General features: G+C 40.7%; 1 protein-coding gene across 1 annotated transcript in view; it reads left to right on the forward strand.

Annotated features, from left to right (window-relative positions):
* Positions 1-1,611: 1,611 nt before the first annotated feature.
* Positions 1,612-21,438, forward strand: part of LOC137294597 (protein MEMO1-like) — a 53,905-nt gene continuing 34,078 nt past the window's right edge. The window contains exons 1-2 of the mRNA XM_067825648.1: positions 1,612-2,048; positions 18,537-18,618. Of these exons, the coding sequence (XP_067681749.1) occupies positions 1,997-2,048; positions 18,537-18,618 (134 nt within the window). The 5' untranslated portion in view covers positions 1,612-1,996. The remainder of the gene's footprint in view (positions 2,049-18,536; positions 18,619-21,438) is intronic.

Here is a 21,438-nt window from a genome sequence, read left to right on the forward strand (position 1 = left end):
TTATGCCGCTCGCAGGAAAGGCCCAGGGATTGAGCTGGAAGTGCACTCACCTCATTCATGTATACTTGTTTGTCATGTCTTGTGAAACCAACTAAAAAAGTTCGAACGAAACAATGCCTTCGTCTTCATCAACGTATTCATTTGTCTCCGTCAACCTAATGTTCATCAAAATCATGAGCTAATTCACCTCGAGCCGATGACCACAGGCTCCCGCATTGACAATATGTTAGAGAAACTTTTAGGCCATCCCGTACCTTCTAGAGGTACTGACATGGGTGATGCCGACAGTAAACAATTTGCAAGATATCTCATGGCCACGTGTTCTTACTGCCGGATTGAAAGTTACTTACAACAGCCACTGTAGACATGCCTTCAGCAACCCATGCTTGCCATAAAAGGCGACTATGCTTGTCGTAAGAGGCGACTAACGGCATCGGGTGGTCAGGCTCGCTGACTTGGTTGACACATGCCATCGGTTCCCAATTACGCAGATCGATGCTCATGTTGTTGGTCACTGGATTGTCTGGTCCAGACTCGATTATTTACAGACCGCCGCCACATATCTGGAATATTGCTGAGTGCGGCGTAAAACTAAACTCACTCACTCACTACTTTACACATTTGTTTATCCCTTTATTGTTCTGCAAAACGTGCTGGAAACATCGACTAGACTCACCTTGTGTTTATTGTGATTTATTAACTGGTTTAGAGGAAAGGTTCTTGATTTACTGCACATTAATCGGGGCGCAGTCAACGTATACACGTGTAGGTGTTTGGGTACACGTACGGCCCTGAGCGTTATTTCACATTTGTTTGTACAGTAGCAGCTGTTTGAATGATCCATTGTTCAGCACTGAAAGTAAAATACATGTATATGTCAGGGTAGAGACTGCGATCTGTTAGAATCGGAGATTCTACCAGTAGAGATTGCGATCGGAGTCTGTACCAGTAGAGGTTGTGATTGGAGTCACTGCTGGTAGAATCTCCTATCCTACTAGTAGAGACTGCAATCGGCGTCTCTACTGGTAGAGACTCTTTTTATATAAAGTAACCCATACAATCACAATCCCTACCAGTAGAAACTCAAATCTGTCAGAGTAGAGATTACAATTCTACACTCATGCAAGCCAGTGAATATTTAGGAAACCAAAATTTATTTTCATATGTTGTAAAATGTAAACACAAAACAATATGTCACAATGTCTTTATATGCTGGTGTTGGCTGTAGTAAAAATCCAGTTTTAGGTCTCTACTAGTCTCTACTAGTAGGATCGGAGACTCAACTACAAGAGACTCCAATCGCAGTCTCCACTGGTAGAGATTCCGATTGCAATTTCTAGTGGTAGAATTGCAGTCTCTACCTTGACATATACGTGATTTAAGACTGGGTGTTCACATAATATAAATATTCATCTATAATAACTTTCAACCATGTGCAGGGGTTCTTTGTTCATATTACGACTAACGACCGTGTGAAGAGTGGGGCTAGACGTAATTTAGTGTGGACCTCTCCCATTCCCTGACTACATAGAAATTCCGAGTCTCACTGACGTCTATTAATGTTGGGGACATTTGATACGTTTCAGATCTATTTTCGTTTAACGATTCCCTGTGTAATTTTTTGCTCAACCAAGCTCAGGTCTCCTTACTATTCTAAGCGACTGGCTCGCAGTAACTTAATTGAGCTGACCGTGTGTAGTCGGTGATTGTTCATTTAACCTGTGTCGTTGTGGCATAAAAAAACAAGCCGACAATGCAGTAATTTGCCAATTATAACGTTGGTCCGTGGGACCAAGCCCGGTCCGTCATTTAGATAATCCCGAAATAAACTATTCGACAGGTACTACTGCGCATGTGTGGCCACCTTACTTCCGTGTTGGTCGGTTGTATTCGAGATATATAGGTGTACACCAAGAAGGGCTCTCACAAAGGCTCTCCGCATCACTTGCTCCAGTTTCATTTTTAGTATTGTTGTGCCGTCAAGATTGGGTCAAACATGTCCAAAGTTCGTCGTGCCTCTCATGCTGGGAGCTGGTATTCTGATAAAGGTATACTGAATGTGAAGTGCTTATCAGGAGAGAGAAGTTTGGTGTTCACAAAAAACTTAGTTAAGATGGTAACAATACATTTCGACGGGCTCACGCTTCCCAGATTCTCTGGTACTTTTTCAGTCCTCATGTTAGGTTACTCCCAAATAACCTGCCCTATCATATTTCAGATCCAACAAAACATTTATGATTGATCGATAAGCATGATAAGGTGAAAAAATTAGAAAGTCTAAGCTCTTCAGTTGGGGTTGGACACTAGATAAGACTTCCGCCTGTATCCGCCTGAATTTTAACAATGAAGAAACATGGATTCGAGTGGCATTTTGAAAAGTCTGTCTGTATGTTAAGATAAAATTAAAGAAATTTGTTAGAACTCATTGTTATCAGATGAGGAATATATGATTTGAATAGAATGAAATTTAAGGGGGATACAAGCAGAAGTCCTTCCGAACACTCTTCTGCTGTACTCAGGCAAGATAAGGTAGCCTAGATGTTATATTGTTCACTTGTCATGCCTAGAACCAGGGCTCTGATAATGTTTCTCGCCAATGGTCTAAGTACAAAACCAAACTGCAAATTGGTCAGCGCCCGCTCCCTCTACCATGGCGAACAAAGGGACTGGGCTCCGGTCCACATTAGCAGAATTTCTTCACCTAAGCAGTCAGGAGGCCGGATGCCCATCATATGCCATTATTTAAAAGTATCCATGGTATTCCTTGTCTGATTGTAACAAAATATCCCAGCAGTGTAGTTTTTTTCCGGATGCTTGGATTGCATAGTGACTGATCCAATTTGATCCTATATCTGTGTTTTGTACCTCAATATTTAATCACGTTATGCGAAAACATGATGTCTACAGGCACGTAGCAAGCCATTTGTTTCAGTCTGAAAGATATATATAGATAGTATTGAGGGTTGGCCCAGCTATGACAGCAAATATCATGCATAAAGTTTGGAACCTATGGTAGCTACACTGGTTTATTATCTATGATAATAAAAACACACAGTTGATTTTATGAATTTGTAAACTAAAAACAATGACTTTGCCATTGGTAGAGAAATCTTAAAATGTTCTTACGTAAAAAAACTGATTACACCTATTTACCCAAGTACACAGCAAATGCCTGTATGTATTTCTTATGTAACGAAGTTCCGTTGGTATCCTCAAAACAGTTTCGGCCATAAGTGTTTTCAGGCTGCATGCGACACAGAGATTACATCTTCCTTGCTGTAACTCGCGTTTGATGGTGTAAACCTACACATGTTATTTGTCTTCATTTTCTTCATGGCCAGTTAATGAATTTATAACAGGTATAATTAGTGGTAACACCACTCAGGTTAGTCAACAAAGGTTCCCTTTTGGCATTTCTTGTGTCTGGAGTAAATATTCAACATTATAGATTAAGGCCTGTAGTGGCAAATGTATTTTATGTTATGTAATATATGCATGTAAGTGATGCAAGAGGGTTTATCAACAGAGTTTCAAAAACAAACATTGATCAAAGGATTAACCGATAACACACTCATGATTAATTACTTTTATCTTCTACAGTGGATTTGTCAAAAGGTAGTGTGTGTGGATGTACTAATCTATACTGACTACACCCCGTCGTAAAGTGCGAGTGTGAAAACAACATCCTCCCTTCAGAGAATTAACCACCATTGCGTTGATTGATTGATTACTCATTATTGGTTAACTAAATTACTTAGAATGGAGGACATCATACCATTAGTTGCCAGGTGTGCTATCTCGGGTGACCAATCAGAGGTTTATCCGGTTTTCGCCACTTTTCCGCAAATTAGACTGTTGTAAGACACACGACTCGGAGCAGGATTATTTACCAGCTGCAGAAGAATAGAATATCGTTCTTCTTTGTGGACATTGATGGATACATTCCTGAACAAGGTAGTAACCTGACATTGTTGCTATAACATTAGTCTGTTTTAAATTCATTATTTGCATTTTGTTTTAATTTATTTGTTGTAGCATTCAGCAGAATCTATATGACAGAAAACACACACTAGATCGAGTATGTGTTGTGAAATAGGATCCACATTGGCAGTCTATACAATGTTTAAATGTTACAGTCATGTTAGAAATTTACTATAAGTATAAGCAGTGTGTTCTTTTATTAATTTTCAAAATCATACAAATATGACAATAAACTAATTAGGGTTATGAGACCAAATATCGATACGTACATTGGCTTCGTTATTTTTTCCATCCTAATAGTTTTTCTACCATTTCTACCACTGGCAGATGATTAACCTTCAAAGTGGTTCATTTGTTTTCATAATACATTTGTAATGAAGTAAAACTGACTTCACCTTAGTTGATCTGTCTATAATTAAACTCTCAATTGCGTAGCAGAGGTCACGGAGCAGTCACGAATTCTGGGATATCATCCGGGTACTCATGGGAGAAAACAATGGCAAAAGTTTAAACCAGTCCATGGAAATTGCTCCGCATCAGTGCGCCTTTTATTCACCACATGGGCACAATGTGTAGCCAGCAACCTTGTTTTATCTCACTAGTTGACATATCCTGAACTAAAATTGTGAACTTATGAGGCCTGATTAACATGACATTTGGTCAACATATTTGTAGAAAGTTATTATTTTAGCTTTGATAGTATTTCAGTGAAAGCCATTAGATGAACAGACCTGATTCATTTTTACCAAAGGAGAGAACTCCCAACGTATTGCGGTAAACAATAAAATTCATTCCACAGGAGGTAAATATAGCTCATGACATCACTTCAGCTATATTTTTGGGCACAAGGATATGCAGACGACGTAGTTCAGATGGAGTGGGAAGGGTCATATGTGAAATGTAAATGTTATTTATGGTTTTTTATGGATGGTGGTCAGACTGATTCCAGATTTGAATTTTAATAATTTTGCTGGATAATGCTTATGGAGATTCGATACATCCTGTCGGTTTGACAAAAAGTGAAAAAGCCACTGATGTTAGATTGTAGAATGACATACAAAATCACCTGAAGGCATGTCTAGCACGTATATCCAGAAATACCTATTATATGATACTATGAATGCCACGATCATATGATTATGAGGTCCGCAAATAAAGACCATTTCTAGTGTCCTCAGCCATGGTATTGCTGGAAAAGCAGTCTAAAACTGAAGTTTCTCATGGGCTAGTCTAGTAATAATGTTGCATGAGGTTGCATGAGGTTGTATTTACTGCAATTAGAGGCCTATTTAGGTGTTTGAATCAAATTTGGTGCTGAGGTGTTTTAGCACCCTGGTTTTTCACTGTTTGGATAATGTAAGTTGTTCACTGGTCACAAGGTCTTGTTGTTATTTTAACATTGATAGATATGTGCTTCACATTTAAGCCAGATTTCAAGTTTTTGCCAGATATGTATGATGTTGTTACAAGACCAGAAAATCAGGTGACTCACTTAGGTGTTGACAAAAGCTGCATTTTGAATTGTCTACATATCCAAATTTAGATAGCAGTGTATTTGTCGGCAAGATGTGATGTATTATTCTATATTAGAACCACTGTAATTTAGTGTCATTGGTACATCTGAAAGGTATCTTATTATCCCCCCGGCATGTAATACGGGGGATATAGTCGACACCTCGTCTGCCGTCCACCCATCAATAATCATTTTGTTTCCGGAGCATAACTCAGAAACCGTTCAATATGTTTAGACCAAACTTGATAGATATAGTAATCTCAGCCTGTGGTTGTGCCTTTTACTACTTACAGATTTTTGGCATTTATTTTTTTTGTTTTTCCATGGAACATATTGGTTTTAGTCTTATGGTGGGGTGGGCTTGTTTCCGGAGCAGAACTCAAAAACCATTCAATATTTCTATGCAAAACGTGGGAGATGTATCAGTCATAACCTAAAGTGGTGCCTTTTGCTATGTACAGGATCTTGTGATTTATTATTTTCTCGGTTTCGATGGAAACGTTTCGAACTTAGTCTGAAAAGTGAGAGGTGTATTTCATTTCCAGACCTGAACTCAAAAACTTTTTAATATCTGTCAGTAAAACTTGGCAGATATGTGTGGCAGACCCCAGAGTGGTGCATTTTGCTTTTTAAAGGTTTTTGTGATGTATTATTTTCTTGGTTTCCAAGGAAACGTTTTGGACTTAAGTCTCAAAATGGAGGGATGGGCTTCGTTCCAGAGCAAACCATTTCATATCTTTCAACAGATCTTGGCAGATATATGAGACAGATTTTGAAATTGTGACTTTGCTGATTACAGATATATGGCATTTATAATTTTCATGAATTCCATGGAAACAATTCAAACTTAGTCTAAAAAAAACAATGAGTAACTGTCAGATGATGTGTCCTTTCAAACATGTGGGGGCTGGGGGGATATGTCATTTTGTGATGACTCTTGTTATAGTCATGGGATAGCCCTTCATTAGTCAAAATATTTTGCTCCCATTTTTGGCAGTGTACATTATTTGTAGTAGCATCTGTCAATAATATTTTGTTAAAGTGTTTTGTCCCCTTTATATCTTTAAGGAGGTGTTTAAGATTTGCTGGTAGAGTTGGATATGGTACCTTGGACAAGTTTTTAAAAGATATATTAAGTCATTTCAAATAGAGCTTCATTAATCTAATAAGACCCATATATGTAACAATGTCAGTTTTCAGGTTAAAAAGTCTGACAAAGTTTTCGAAAGGGTGTATTTTGTTGTTAGAATCAAGTAGGTCGTTATTACATCACACCCCTTTGTCAAACCATTGTTTATAAAACACTGTTTTACCTCTAACATAAATGTTTTTGTTGTACCATAGACTTTCTGAAAGAGTATCATTTATGTCATGGTTAGAATGGTGTTGAGATGTAAAATGCCACCATGCAGTTAAAACATCATCTCTGATATCTATTGTGGATCAGTGGGAGGCAGTCCTCTTTCAAATATTGACAATTATAATTAAAAACACATTGCTGTACTAAACTTTGGGAGATTATACATCCGGAGATGACACCAATTTGACTCGCGTCTGACACATCTTCTAACCATAGATAATTTTTGTGCTTGTATTAATGTTTTTATATTTGGCATATTAAAACTTCCATCTCGTTTGTCGCAGATTGCTTGGCTTCTCTTAATTTTGTCAGGTTTATTGTACCAGATAAATTTGTAGCATTTTTGCTGGAATTTATAACTTTCGAATCTGGGTCAGTAAGAACGATAAATAAATGATTTAACTCGGGAATAATCAGACATTTCAAAACGGTATGTCTTTCAAAGGAAGTGAGATTACGTGTGGACATATAAGTTTCACAACTTCTTATCTTTTCTTTATAATTTATATCTACCATATCATCTAAATGTAGAAAAAAAGTAATTCCAAAAAGGTTGAAGTCACCTTGCTCCCAGTTAGGTTAAAATCTGAGCATAGTTTCATTTTCGATCTCTTTTTTGATCTTATCCATATGAGATGTATTTTGTCGATGTTAACCTTTAAACTGGAAAATCTGGCGAAAAAGTTTAGCACATTTAATACTGCATAGAGGCAGCGTTCTGAACCTTCCAACATACATGTTGTGTCATCAGCGAATTGATTTAGCAAATACTCAGTGTTACCAATCAAAATACCCTTTACATTACTATTGTTACGTATCATTATTGCTAATATCTCTGCACATAAAATGAAAATATAAGGAGAAAGTGGATCCTCTTGGCGACAGCCTCTTTGAATTTCGAACATATCCGGTCCATAGCCGTTGACAACAACATTTGATTCAATACCTTGATATAAAATTCTGAACCATTTTCAAATTGATTCACCAAATTTGAAAAAGGATAGTGAATGACCAGTCTACTGTCTCAAAGGTTTTTTCAAACTCAATAAGCAAAAGAAGACCAGGAATTTTGTGGGTTTCTGTATAATCCATTAAGTCATAAATTAGTCTAGTATCTATCTGACATGAAACCCTTTTGATCATCTTTATTAATTTAACAAGCACTGATTTTATCCTTTTGGATATTGCCATTGAAACTAATTTATAGAAAACAGTAATAGGGAGATAGGTCTCCAATTTTGTGAGTACAATTTAGTCGTTTCCTTTAGGTATACACACATTATAAGTCTACGTTTCAGTGAAACAGATAATTCTCCTCTCATATAGGACGTATTTAAAGATCTGATGAAATATTTACTTATATCACTCCAAAAGAACTTTAAAAATTTGTCCGTGAAACCATCTGGTCCAGGACTTTTATCATTCTTTAAACACTTCAATGCAGCCACCAGTTCGCTATGTTTCACTTGCCCTTCCAGCGCTGCTGAAGTAGCATCATCCAATTTGGGAACATCAAAATGTTTCAATAAATCTTCAAGGTTTACATCACTTATGTCATTGTTTTTTTTCTGTATAGTTTGGAATAGAAAGATTTAACTTTGTCCTGTATCTACTTTTGTTTCGTGAGAGTTATGCCGTCATTACTTTCTAAACAAGTGAATGATTTATTTAAGAAGTTTCTAGTTTCAAGACCTAGAAAATATTTGGTAGGTTTTTCCCCTTTTTCGGTCCAAATAGTCTTTGATCTAACCATTTGTCCCTGGGTTTTTGTTTTATTTAGTTTTTCTAGTTTTTTATTAAGGTTATTGATGTGTTCCAATAAGGTAGCTTTAGTAGGCGAACAAATGTTTTGTCCAAAGCTTTTGTTGTTTCTTCAATATTCAGTATCAACTCTCTTTCTTCTTTTTCTCTGCTGTGTTTTTTATTTGAAGAATGTTTTATAGTTTCTCCACGAATAAATAATTACAAGGTTTCAAAGAAAAAGTTGGTCATCAATCACAAATTCAGTCGTTGTCTTCTGTAATTATATATCTAAGGCATGTTTCTGATATTGTTTTCTTAATTAAGTCAACGTAAGTTACATCTTTTAAGAGAGAGTTATTAAATTTCCAAAACTCTGCACCTCTATCTAAATCATTTAAAGAAAAGGAAATCGATAATGGGGAGTGGTCTGATTTGAAACTGGGTTCTATTTTTGTATCAATTTTAGAAGGAATCATATTGTGGGAGACCAAGAAATAATGAAGTCTAGCTTGTTTCAGCGGGGATGGTTGTCTCCAAGTATATCTTTTTTCATTCGGATGTCTTTCTTGCCAAGGATCTTGGAGGTCAAGTTCATCCTTCAATTCAAGGATTCTATCTCTGGCTTTTACGTTGTTTTTATGTTTGTAGTTATATGTATCTATGAAATAGTCTTTTACTACATTCCAATCACTATGGACAATTACATGGTCGCTATGACGGGAAAGTATTATAGAATCAAGTTCAGCATAAAAGTTAGGGTTGTCAGTCAATATTTGGGCCATACAGACTGATATTTGCTAATTAATTTGTAGTTATCTAAAGTCAACTCCACAGTTAAAACATTACCTTTATCGTCTCTTTGCACATCAGTAAGCGTGTAGTCTACATATTTAGTAAACAAGATCGCTACACCTCTAGTGTTAAATAACTTGCATCAACTGCAGCTTCATACATTGCTGTGGACCTACAAGATGTTGAACACCAGAGACTAAGCTATCCATGCAGTAAAGAAGGAAGACAAGGAAGATACAAGAAGCAATAGACATAACCTTAGATTCTTTTTCATAGAGATCGTCCTTGGGGTACTTATATGCATTTTCTGCCGCCGGAAAATGTCACGTGACAGTTGAATCAATGTTTTAATAAAATATTGTACAATAAACAAAAAGTCTTTTTTTGTTCATTATACGGCCCCTCACCATGTGGAGTCACCCTTCTGCTGTGCATGCACAGGCAACCAGGTAAGCATCCAAGCCTGTATCATCATTCTTCCTGCTGTCACCATGCAGAACGGACGTAAGCTGGAAAAAAAGACTAGATAGTATTCACAAGGCTGCCTTTATGTTCTTGAAGATGTTTCAGGAGTCTTCCTCTACTGTATGTATGGTTTAAACCATGAGTTACCTTGTTTGTCTGTGACAATAAAGTTGTATTTGGACGTTTTTCCCGTTGGTTAATGTAAAATCATTTATTTTCGAGCGGCTTAATTTTCGCGGAAACAGAAAAATTGACTAATTCGCGCGGTTTAATTTTTGTGCATCATCAAAGTACAGAAATCACGAGAGTATAACACAGGAAACTGTAAACTGTAAAGAAAACAGTGACCCTAGCTGTCGTCCTGTCACCTGCCTAATTAGCTGGGGAAACTTGGGCCTTCCGCTACGTTGAGATACACAATGGAGCACTGAAGAATCCATGTTGAGATTTGTGTAAGAAATCATTGACCCATATGTGACCTCGACCCGTGACGCGCTCGGCCAATCAGCTACTCAGAAAGCTCTGTGCACGTGTACCAGTATTGTCAAACCACTACATGCGCAATGGATTATCCAGACCTGCAACAACATATCCAAGAGGAAGGATTTAATCCAAAGCGGATTTCGCCAAGCTGGACTTTTGGACTAATTCACTAGTAGCAGGTGACCTGAGATTTTTAATTTAGTAAAGTCGTGTGTATCGTGTCAATCAGAGACACTGAAAATGACATGTGTTGAATCAACTATTTAATTTGTTTTTATGTTTTATGTCTTTTTGTTTCTCTGAGTCATGAATGAATGAAGTGTACTTGTAGTCAAATTACTAGCAATACAAAACTAAAACTCAAAGCTCTTTGTTTGTTTTTATTTCCACTATTTATCATAAATATTCGCGGGGGGTTTATTTTCGCGGATAATTTTTTGCGCGAAAAGCGCGAAAATTAAACCACCGCGTATAATAATGATTTTACAGTATGCACGTGTTGCTTTCCCATGGCGGGAGGCCGGTGCCCCCACATGTTGAAATATTGTGTCTTGTACCAACTAGTTCACGTGGGCGTTCACATAATTTTCAGTGTTTTGTACATGTTCGTTAATACCATATGTGCTGCTGTATTCGCCATGAGCTTATGCCTGGTAATCATGGCCCTGCTAAGCAGAGCGTTTAGTTCCACCTTTTGCCCAGTCGGGACCCCGGACCTATGAGGAGGTCTATCGGAATGCTCTGCAGCAGGTTTGGGTGGTGGTCCATGCGGCTTACCTCTCCTCATTACAGAGGTCAGCTCTGGAGATGGGGGAGCACTCTGGGGACGTTTCCCCAAATGTAGTTCTCCTCCATCAATTATCCGAAGTACAGGCCCACCTCGCGCGCGACTCTTTGAGATGGGAGCGACGTTGTTTCCGGGGGTACAGCAAGTCATTCAGGAGGCTGCAGCGGCTGCGATGTCTTTTAAAGACTTGAAAGCCTTGCTGGAGCAACCGCAGGTTTCTCTCCGACGTGCTCCCGTTGTGAGTTCCTTTTCCGTGGCACAGCCTATGGCCGAGTCTGCTGGCTGACTTTGGCCGCTAAGTAGGAGTAGGAAGAGGAGCCGCACCGCCAAGGGCAAGGGGAAGGAGGGGACCTCTTTGTCCTGCTCTCAGCAGCCTTTTTGTGGGCGCTAATTCTGCCAGCTGTTCCTGCGGGGCAGTCCTAATCGCATTCTGTCCGCTTGCGTCATATCCTAGTTGGGAGTCATACCAAAATGAGAGAAGGCAACACAAAATCCTAGGGTGCTGTACACCATTCATCTACCACTGTGGAGGCGAGGCCTGCCAGACTTCATCGGCATAAGTCGGGGTTGTTAGAGTTAGAGTTGTTCCATCCTTCAAGATGGAGACACTTCGCTCGGTGATCTCCGCTGTTCAGCCCGGCAATTGGCTTACGTCGATCGACCTGAAGGATGCATATCTTCACGTGCTGATACACCCGTCGTTCAAGCAGTTCCTCCGGTTCTCTTACGACAGGGTGTGTTATCAGTTCACGTTGCTCCCTTTCAGCATCTCCACGGCCCCAAGGGTGTTCACCAAACTCATGATAGTGCCGGCTACTCTAGCCAGAGCGCAAGCAAGGCACTGTCACCCTTACCCGGATGACTGGTTGCTCAGTGCACTATCTCAGCCAGCGAGTCTAGACTCTACTCATGCAGTGATAGATATTCTAGTTCGGCTGGGGTGGATCAACCTCAAGAAATCCAACCTGGTACCCACCCAGGGCTTGGTTTTTCTCGTGGCGATGTTCACAACGAATCAGGGTCTTGTATCTTTGTCGCCCAACCGGGTCAGCAGAGCATGGGAGATGGTGTCTTCCTTCCTCTCCCAGCCCCATGCCCCGACACGAACTTGGCTTCGTCTCCTGGGTCAGATGGCGGCAACTGTCGCTGTGGTGTGGTGGGAGCGGTTGAGGATGCGCTCCATACAGCAAGCTTTGGCGAGTCTGTGGGCTCACTCTTAGGATCTGGAGAAGTGTTCTCACAGTTCCCGGGTGGATGTCTCCTCACCTTCAGTGGTGGACCGATGTCGGGAATCTCTCCATGGGGGTCCCTTTGGAGCTCCCGATGTCAGCTCTTACAGTTCATACAGATGCGTTCCTCACGGGCTGGTAGGCGTTGTGGACAGCTAGTCTTCACATCAATGTCTTAGAACTGAGAGCAGTGTGGTTGGTTTTCGAACGCTTTCTGGATCATGTCAGGGGCCAGATGGTTCATCTTCAGTTGGACAACCAGCCATGACTTACATCCTGAAGCAAGGCGGCATGGTGTCCCGCGCTCGGGAGACATGGAATTTCCTCCTCTGGTATGACAAGTACGACTGTCAGGTGATTCTGGTTTATCTCCCGGGGCTGGAGAACATGCGAACAGATGCTCTCTCTCGCCGGATCCTGGCCCCGCACGAGTGGATGCTCAATCAGAGGATATTCAGAGTTATCTCCCAGCTGTAAGGATCGTTCCAGGTGGATCTGTTTGCATCTGGAGGGATGAATCAGATACCTGTGTTCTGCTCTTGGATACTAGACCAGAGGGCATTGGCGTCCGACGCCTTTCTGCTGGATTGGATGATGCCACGTCCCCTGATTCCCCATGTCCTCTCCCAGCTGTCCACCCAGCCAGCTCAGCTGCTTGTGCTTCTGGCACCGCTTTGGCTGTCACACAGCTTGTTTCCGGTAATTCTCAGGTTTCTGGCTAAGCCTCCTGTTCTATTACCTTTGCGACCAGACATCCTCACTCAGAACGGCGCGCCACACCCCACCCCACGGCTTCAGTGGGCGGCTTGGCCTCTGTCAGGTCTAGCCTCGAGGCACGCGGAATTCCTCCGGCAGTTGCAGACACAATTCTGGCTTCGAGGCGGGATTCGACAAACGTTCAGTAGGAGGATAGGTGGTCTCGCTATGCAAGCTGGTGTTCAGATAGGGGGATTGCAGATCCCTTTTCTTGCGGATTTTGTCCGAGTATTGGAGTTTTTGCAAGCTCATTTGGAAGAAGGCCTGGCGGCTTCAACCATTCATGGCTTCGACCATTCGTGGCTACTCCTCCGCTATTTCCACTTTTCTGGGGCAGCACCCACTCGTATAGCACTTTTTAGCTGGCGTGAATCAGGTTCGACCTACTGTTAGGCGAACCAGCCCACCTTGGGATTTGTCAGTCGTGTTCGATTGGGTGTCCAGTCCTACTTTTCTATCATCTATTTCCATTCAGCTGTTAACATGGAAGGCCGTAATTCTAGTGGCGGTAACATCTGGGAGAAGGGTTGGCGATTTACATGCCATGTCTGCAGACCCAGCGTTGACGGTGTTTCATCCTGACCATGTCAGTATTCGCCTCCCGGATTCTTACCGTCCGAAGATCGATCTACATCGGGGACCTCTGCAATGAGCACTCACCCGTTGGATGTCCGTAAGACCCTCAAGGTCTGTATCAAATGAACACAAGGGATCCGTATGGGTACCCATCTGTTCTGCTGTTACGGTGGTGGGAAGGCTGGGTTGCCAGCTAGTAAACAGACCCTTTCTCGCTGGCTAGTGTCAGTCATCTGTGCTGCATGGTAGGCTAAGGGCAAGCCTCCCACCCCAAGGGGTTGAAGGCTCACTCGGTCAGGGCAGTCGCTGCTTACAAAGCATTCGCATCGGCACTACCCATTGAAGAGATTTGCTCTGCTGCCATTTGGAGCAGGCCTAGCACATTCATCAAGCATTATCCGCTTGACACGCATTCACGTGAGCGTGTGCGCTTTGGCCGTACTGTTTTCTCCAGTGGACAGTGTCCTGCCACCCTGGTCAAGTGAGTCTTGGTTCATTGTCAGTCAACACTGTTAAATTACTGTGTTTGAGTACATGTAAAACTCCATTGTTGACGTATCCCACAGACTGCGATCTGTTTAGATTTGTTGTCTTCACTTGGGTTTTTTCCCCCTTCGGTGCTCTCTATAAGAATCACGACGTGGGCGGGGTTATTTGGCACTTTGTTACAGTGCTTTCTTATCGTGCTTAGCTCTGAGTCGGTTTCGGTGCGGTTGCTCCCTGTTGGTTCTCTCCCATAATGCCTCTTACGGAAACTCAGGAGTATGACGCAGGTGAGGATTTTGTTGCTTGTGTTAATTTTCGTAATTACGATCGCTATAATTACATACTGTACCAGAATTCCCTCCTCCCTAGCCTCCGGTCTTTGGGAGTCTGAGTTATGCATATAAGTACCCCAAGGACGATCTCTGTGAAAAAGAATTAGACAAACCTGTAGAGGTTTCCAATTCTTTGAAGAGAATCATCATTGGGGTAAGGCCACCCACCTCCCGGCAGTTCTGTTCACTGATTTATATATCAGCAGAAGGAATGATGATACGGGCTTGGATGCTTACTTGGTTGCCTGCGCAGGGGGGTGACTCCACGTGGTGAGGGGCCGTATAATGAATTAAAAAAGACTTTTTGTTTATTGTACAATATTTTATGAAAACATTGATACAACTGTCACATGAAATTTTCTGTCAGCAGAAATGCATAGCGTTGTGTTGCGTTTGACTTGTCTCTTTCCTTTGCAAGAGAGAATGCTCACACCTTGACAAGTAGTGACCGCAAATGTAGACCAAGACAGGCGTTGATGCCTGGTAATTACTGCCATTATTGTTCTCTTCATTTGTTGTGTAAAGAAAGGTATTAGAGAAAGTGTTCGTATTTCTTCTGTTTTTTAAGAAAACACATTTACCTACAAAACATAGCTAGGAATGCGAATCTCTTCTGTTTTTTCGTAGGCGTAACAATGCGTATCAATTTCTTGACATGCTCAAACTATTCATGCCGTGCTCAAACTATATGGGAACTTGTGAAGCCATGACCACATGAACAGTTGGGGACAATACACAATCCACACCCATCCACTTCATGGCAAGTTATAAGGTGTAAACATTGTGCAATCTGCCACGACCATGACGCACACAGTTCATGATCAAAGCCGACCAATGTATGACACTGGATGTCAGTGAGCATAGTGCCAGAAATTGACATGCTTTAATGGTAATGATACACACTGACCACAGTGTTTACAAGGAGGTTGTGACATTTTCACGACTAGTTCACGTAAGTAGCACAAAGATTATGTGTGCCTGAATTTAATAACATTTCAAGATCTTTGTGCTCTGGTGCAGAGCCCCACACAGGTTATTCACACTTCACAACAGCACCTGCAATCAATAGGAAAATCTGTACACTCACTAGGCAACGAATTTCACACTCAACCATTAAAAACTGGCTCTTGTCAAACCCATCTGAAAGCAAGGCGGCCTTTCAAGGGCGTTACCCTCACATCTCGTCAGGTGCCAGAGATTGGCATGTGCTGGGCAGCATCAGAGATGGGCTTTGTGCCACTGGCGTTACACCATGTTGTCAGATGATTCAAGGTTTTGCATGAGATTCACAAATTGCAGAAAATATTGTTGGCACGGTAGCAGTGAGCAGTATGCCTGAGCGGCTGTTATTGATCATGATCAATATGGGGGTGGTAGTGTCATTTTGTGGGGCGAGGTTACATATGACAGGGGATCAGATTTGGTCATCGTTAATGGATCCTTGGCTGGTCAGCGATATGTTGACGACACTTTTCACAATGTTGTGACTCCACTGTCTAGAATCATCGGCAGGAATTTTGAATTCCGTTATGATAATGCCACACCACATCAGGCCCAAATTGTCTTAGCTTATCTCTGTCAAGAGGCATACAGTCATTGGACTGACCCCAGACCTATACCCAATTGAAGATCTATGGGACATTCTCGGTCGAAGGGTATACGCCAGGGACACTGCACATGTCAGCCTGGGACAGCTTGGTGCAGCTCTTCTGGAGGATTTGCAAAAAATACCATGGGCAACCATCCAGAAATTAACCAACACTATGCCTTCAAGGTGTCGTGAATGCGTTGCCCAACAGACATGTTTTTTGAAAAATAAATGACCAATGTTATCAATCTTGCCTGAACACTGTCATATAGCTGGAATATTGCTTAGTGTAACATAAAACTTAGCTCATGAAACTTGCCTGAACTTGGTAATGTTTACAGACTATGGTGCAAACATTTAATGCAAGGGGAATGTAGTTGTCACTTCGTCTGTCTGTCCATCCATCCGTAATCATTTTGTTGCCAGAGCATAGCTCAAAACCGTTCAATATATTTCAACACAATCTAAGTAAACTTAGTTTCAGTGTATTTCGTTACACTCCACCACTGAATCTAACAAAACCTAGTAGAAGGCTGCGTCAGGTAACCTTTGAGAGACCAATGACCGTCCAATCAAACACAAGACGGTTAAACATATATATTCAGACAGCAGCTACTATTTAGGGATCGGAGAGACTTTCAAAATATTTAGGTCACTGACACAGATCTCTCCACAAACAAAAATCCACTTATAACACAGTTATTTGACCTGCAGTATATACGCTTTGGGGTTTCTGTTGACATGGTTACCATTAGCTAATATTTCCACAAGATAACATCGTTGAATATTGCCCAAAGCACTATTTTCAGCGACTGTTTACTCACCGTTGTCATGGTTGTACGTACACCATGCGCATCACCCAGAAGCGAGCATACGCTAAATAGCATTCAGAATCGTTCGGTTACAAACCTTTTCGAGATAAAAAGTTCAAAAGGTATGTGCAAATGTCCACTTTCACGATTTGGTAAGCTGTGTTCTGATTGGTCAGTCTCAAAGGTTACCTGACACGACCTGCTTCTAGGTTTTGTTAGACTCAGTAGTGGAGCATAGCGAAAAATACTGATAAGTTTACTTAGACTGTTTTCAACAAACATTGGTAGGTATAATAAACAGAACCAAAGGTGGTGCCATTTGCTGTTTACCGATTTTTGTCATTTTTATCCCACCAGAGTGTAAGGTGTGGAGATACAGTTGATGCCTCATCTCTCTGTCTGTCCACAAGACTTGGTAGATATGTCAGTCAGAACCTAAAGTGGTGCCTCTTGAGAGGTGTGTTTCATTTCTGGAGCACAGCTTGAAAACTCCTTAATATCTTTCAGGAAAACTTGGCCGATATGTGCAGCAGACCCCAAAGTGGTGCCTTTTACTATTTACAGATTTTTGTCACTTTTATTTTTCACAGTTTCCGTGGAAATTAATCTGACAGTCTCAAAAGGGAGGGATGGGCTTTGTGTCTGGAGCACAACTCGAAAACTTCTTAATATCTGTCAGCAAGACTTGGCAGATATGTGAGACAGACCCCAAAGTGGTGCCTTTTGCCACTTACTGATTTTTGTAGTTTATCATTTTCTGTTTTTCATGGAAACTATTTGGACTTAACGTCTTGAAAAACATCAAGTAACTGTCAGAGGATTTGTCCTTTCCAATATGTGGGGGCCCGGGGAGATATGTCATCTTCTGATGACTCTTGTTATCTCCAGAAATCACATGTTAGTAGACAGTCAGTATTTGTAATGATAATGAAGGAAAGCCAAGTGACATCAACAATAGAAAGTTTCCCAGCAAGTGGAATATGAGGTTAGCTTATAAGTCACATTACGTGTTCCGAGGACCACAAGTGAAATGAGGAATTTCAGATAAAAATTTAAGAAAGCTACCACAATATGATAAAAATGTCCAAAGCTTGACTACGTAGAGGAGCATTGTGGTCACAATAGATCTATTTAACTACCCAGTACTTTAATGCTGTTAATTGCTAAAATCAAATGCCACCAGTCCCTATATGCCAGGCTAGTAATGATGTAATGGTGATACGGCATGCAGTTAATTATCAGCCAGTAGTTGCTATGTATAATCCTGAGATTACCACCTGTATTACGTCAGGAATTGGCCCCTCGCACACATCATTTAGTTGATGATTGTTACTGGATGATTGTTGCTCATGCATACTTGCATCAGTGGGCAGATATTTGCCTCCTGTATGAAACATGAAGTTAGTGCTATAATGTAATGGAGGTAGTATGAATGGCATCATGAACAGAGGCAACTTTGTATTATCAAGCATTCAAACACATTCCTTTTCTTGTGTGGAATCTGTTATATGCAACAAGTCTTTTGGCATTTTGAAAATCGTCGTGATGGGGTTTCTTTCTAGTTTACGTATGTCAGTTTACTGGTGTGTAACTTATTGTCTCATATTATGGGTGACATGATGTTATGTTTCAGAAGACGATTTGAGGAGTCAGCTTGGTGCTTGGCTTGGGAAAGTAAAAGCAAGCCATTTTCCTGCAAGAGCAATAATTGCCCCGTAAGTTTGACCACTGTATTTCCTCCTTTCGCAAAAACATAAGTAACAAGACTTTTGATGTAAGAAGAAACACTAATTCACTGCACATCTGGACACTTGTTAAACAATGATGTAGCAAAGAAGATCTCTGTGGACACATGTCCAGTGTGCCAACCTTACATGGAAAATGATAAAATGACAAGCTCAAGATCATTCAGAATCCCAGGTACATGGCATTTGTGACCTGTGTCTTTTAATTGCCCTGTACTTTCTGCTTATAGATAAAGTCCTTATATAATATTTGGGCATAATATGTTAAGCCCATTTCTGGTGTTCGCCTTCCTGATTTTGCTGATATTTACCAAAAGTGATGTGTAAGTCCATTCACTATATGTATTTTGCTAAGTATGCACCATTGCATTTTAAGTTCTTTAGAAAGAGACACATGAAGATCTGGGATTGAATTGATGCTTGTCATTAGAGGTGATGAACAGGATCAGGTGTTCAGGCTCGTTGTCTTGATTAACACATATTTAATTTTTTATATCTCACTTAATAATTTCTGACCCGTAAACATCCAGATTAGAATTGACTTTCAATAACCCATGCTAGTTTATCTGTTATCAGGATCGGATGATCTGCTGATCAGGCTCACTGTCTTGGTTGCCATATGTCATCCAAGTCCCAATTGTGTACATCGATGTTCATACTGTTGATCACTGGACTGTCTGCTCCAGACTCGATTATTTACAGACATCCATCATATACATGTAGCTGGAATATTGCTGTCTGCCCTGCCGTCCATAATCATTTTGCTATCATGTAATACAGGGAGATATTGTCGACGCCTCGTCTGTCTGTCCATCCATAATCATTTTGTTTCTGGAGCATAACTCAAAAACCATTCAATATTTTTTATTTTTTTATTTGTGCCTGTAGCTAATTACGGATTTTTTTCAGTTTTATTTTTATTGTTTTTCTATGGAACATTTTGGTCTTATTCTAATGGTGGGCTTTGTTTCCGGAGCATAACTCAAAAGCCTGTGAATATATTTCTGCAAAACTTCAGAACCTAAAGTGGGTCTCTTTTGCTATTTACAGGTTTTTGTGAGTTCTAGCTGTTCAAAAGTTTTCTACAAAACTTACTAGATATACTTGAAAATATAACTTCCTAATATCTGTAAACAAAACTTGGTAGGTATGTGTGGCAGACCCCAAAGTGGAGCCTTTAGCTATTTTACAGGTTTTTGTGAATTATCATTTTCCCAGTTTCCATGGAAACGATTCTGACTTTGTGTCAAAATGGATTGATGGGCGTCGTTTCCAGAGCATAACTCGAAAACTATTTAATACCTTTCAGTAAAACTTGGCAGATAGTTCATATCTTTCAGTAAAACTTGGCATATGTATTTCTCTTGATGTCCATGGAAACGATTCATACTTAGTTTGTAAAAAACATCAAGTAACTGTCAGATGATTTGTCCTTTGAAATATGTTGGGGCTGGTGGGGGGATATGTCATCTTGTGATGACTCGTTTTTTTCTTGGTTTCCATGGAAACGATTCTTGCTTACTTTTAATATGGAGGGATGGGCTCTGTTTTTGGAGCACAACTTGAAAGCTTCTTAACATCTCTCTGCAAAGCTTTGCATATATGTGAGATAGACCCCAAAGTGGTGCCTTTTGCTATTAACAAATTTTTGGCCTTTTTATTTTTCCTGGTTTCCTTGGAAACGACTCGGACTGAGTCTCAAAATGGAGGGATGGGCTTCATTTCCAGAGCACAATTTTGAAAACCATTTGATATCTTTCAACAGGTCTTGGAAGATACATGAGACAGATCTTAAAATGGTGCTTTTTCTGTTTACAGATATATTGCATTAATATTTTTCATGATTTCCATGGAAATGATTCAAACTTAGTCTAAAAAGACATCAAGTAACCATCAGATGATTTGTCCTTTCAAACATGTAGGGTGGGGCGAAACTTCTGATGACTCTTGTTTCTCACTTACATTGAAATACTGGCACTATGGCCAGCTATTATTCTTTCAGTATTTGTACAATTTTCATTGTGTATATTGCATGTTATTGTTATACATGGCATGCAGTGCAGCTCAGCCCCACAGGATCCACATAATGCTTACCTCAGGTGTCTGGCTGAAGAAGCCCATGACAACCAGGAATGTGCACTATGCCAGCCTTTTATGCCTAAAGCTCACGAGAGCCATTATGCTGATGTTTTACACCAGTCTGCTTCAGGTAGGGGGGAACATTTAGGATCAGGATCTCTGTCTAAGAAGTCATCAAAACACAAAAAGCTTCATCAGAGCCAGGGTGCAAGCAGGTGAATTTGCTGATTTTGTCAGGCTCATCCTTGGGGTTTTGGCATCACGGTTTGGTCTTGAGCCGCGGGTCAGTCGATCTGGACACCATGCCTCTTCTCGACCCTTTGTCACTTTTGTCAGCTTCATTGTGAGCACCCTAGGAAATTGAGTTCAGTCCTGGAGGCTTGTGAAGCTGATAAGGGAATGGTAGAGTTAGGGCGTTCTTGTTTTTGCTGTGATCGTCATTGAGGCAAGTGTGCCGGTGTATCCTCAGATTTTGAGCCGTATGGAGGGACCAACCCCTTGAAGTTTTGTCTTCCTGTGGAAGCTTTCATTCCCACAAATGTAGCAACACCCACTTTCTCCTCATACCTTCTCTGGTATCGGAGGTAGTAAGCCCCTTCATCTTAGGTATTCATTTCCAGTTCGATTCCCCTAGTTGAGCCAACAGTGCCTGATAGTGGAGGAGTTGTTGAGTGGTAGAGAGGTAGACAAATGCATTTATGCTTCAATTAT

Source organism: Haliotis asinina, chromosome 8, assembly GCF_037392515.1.
Source record: "Haliotis asinina isolate JCU_RB_2024 chromosome 8, JCU_Hal_asi_v2, whole genome shotgun sequence".
NCBI classification, from domain to species: Eukaryota; Metazoa; Mollusca; class Gastropoda; order Lepetellida; family Haliotidae; genus Haliotis; species Haliotis asinina.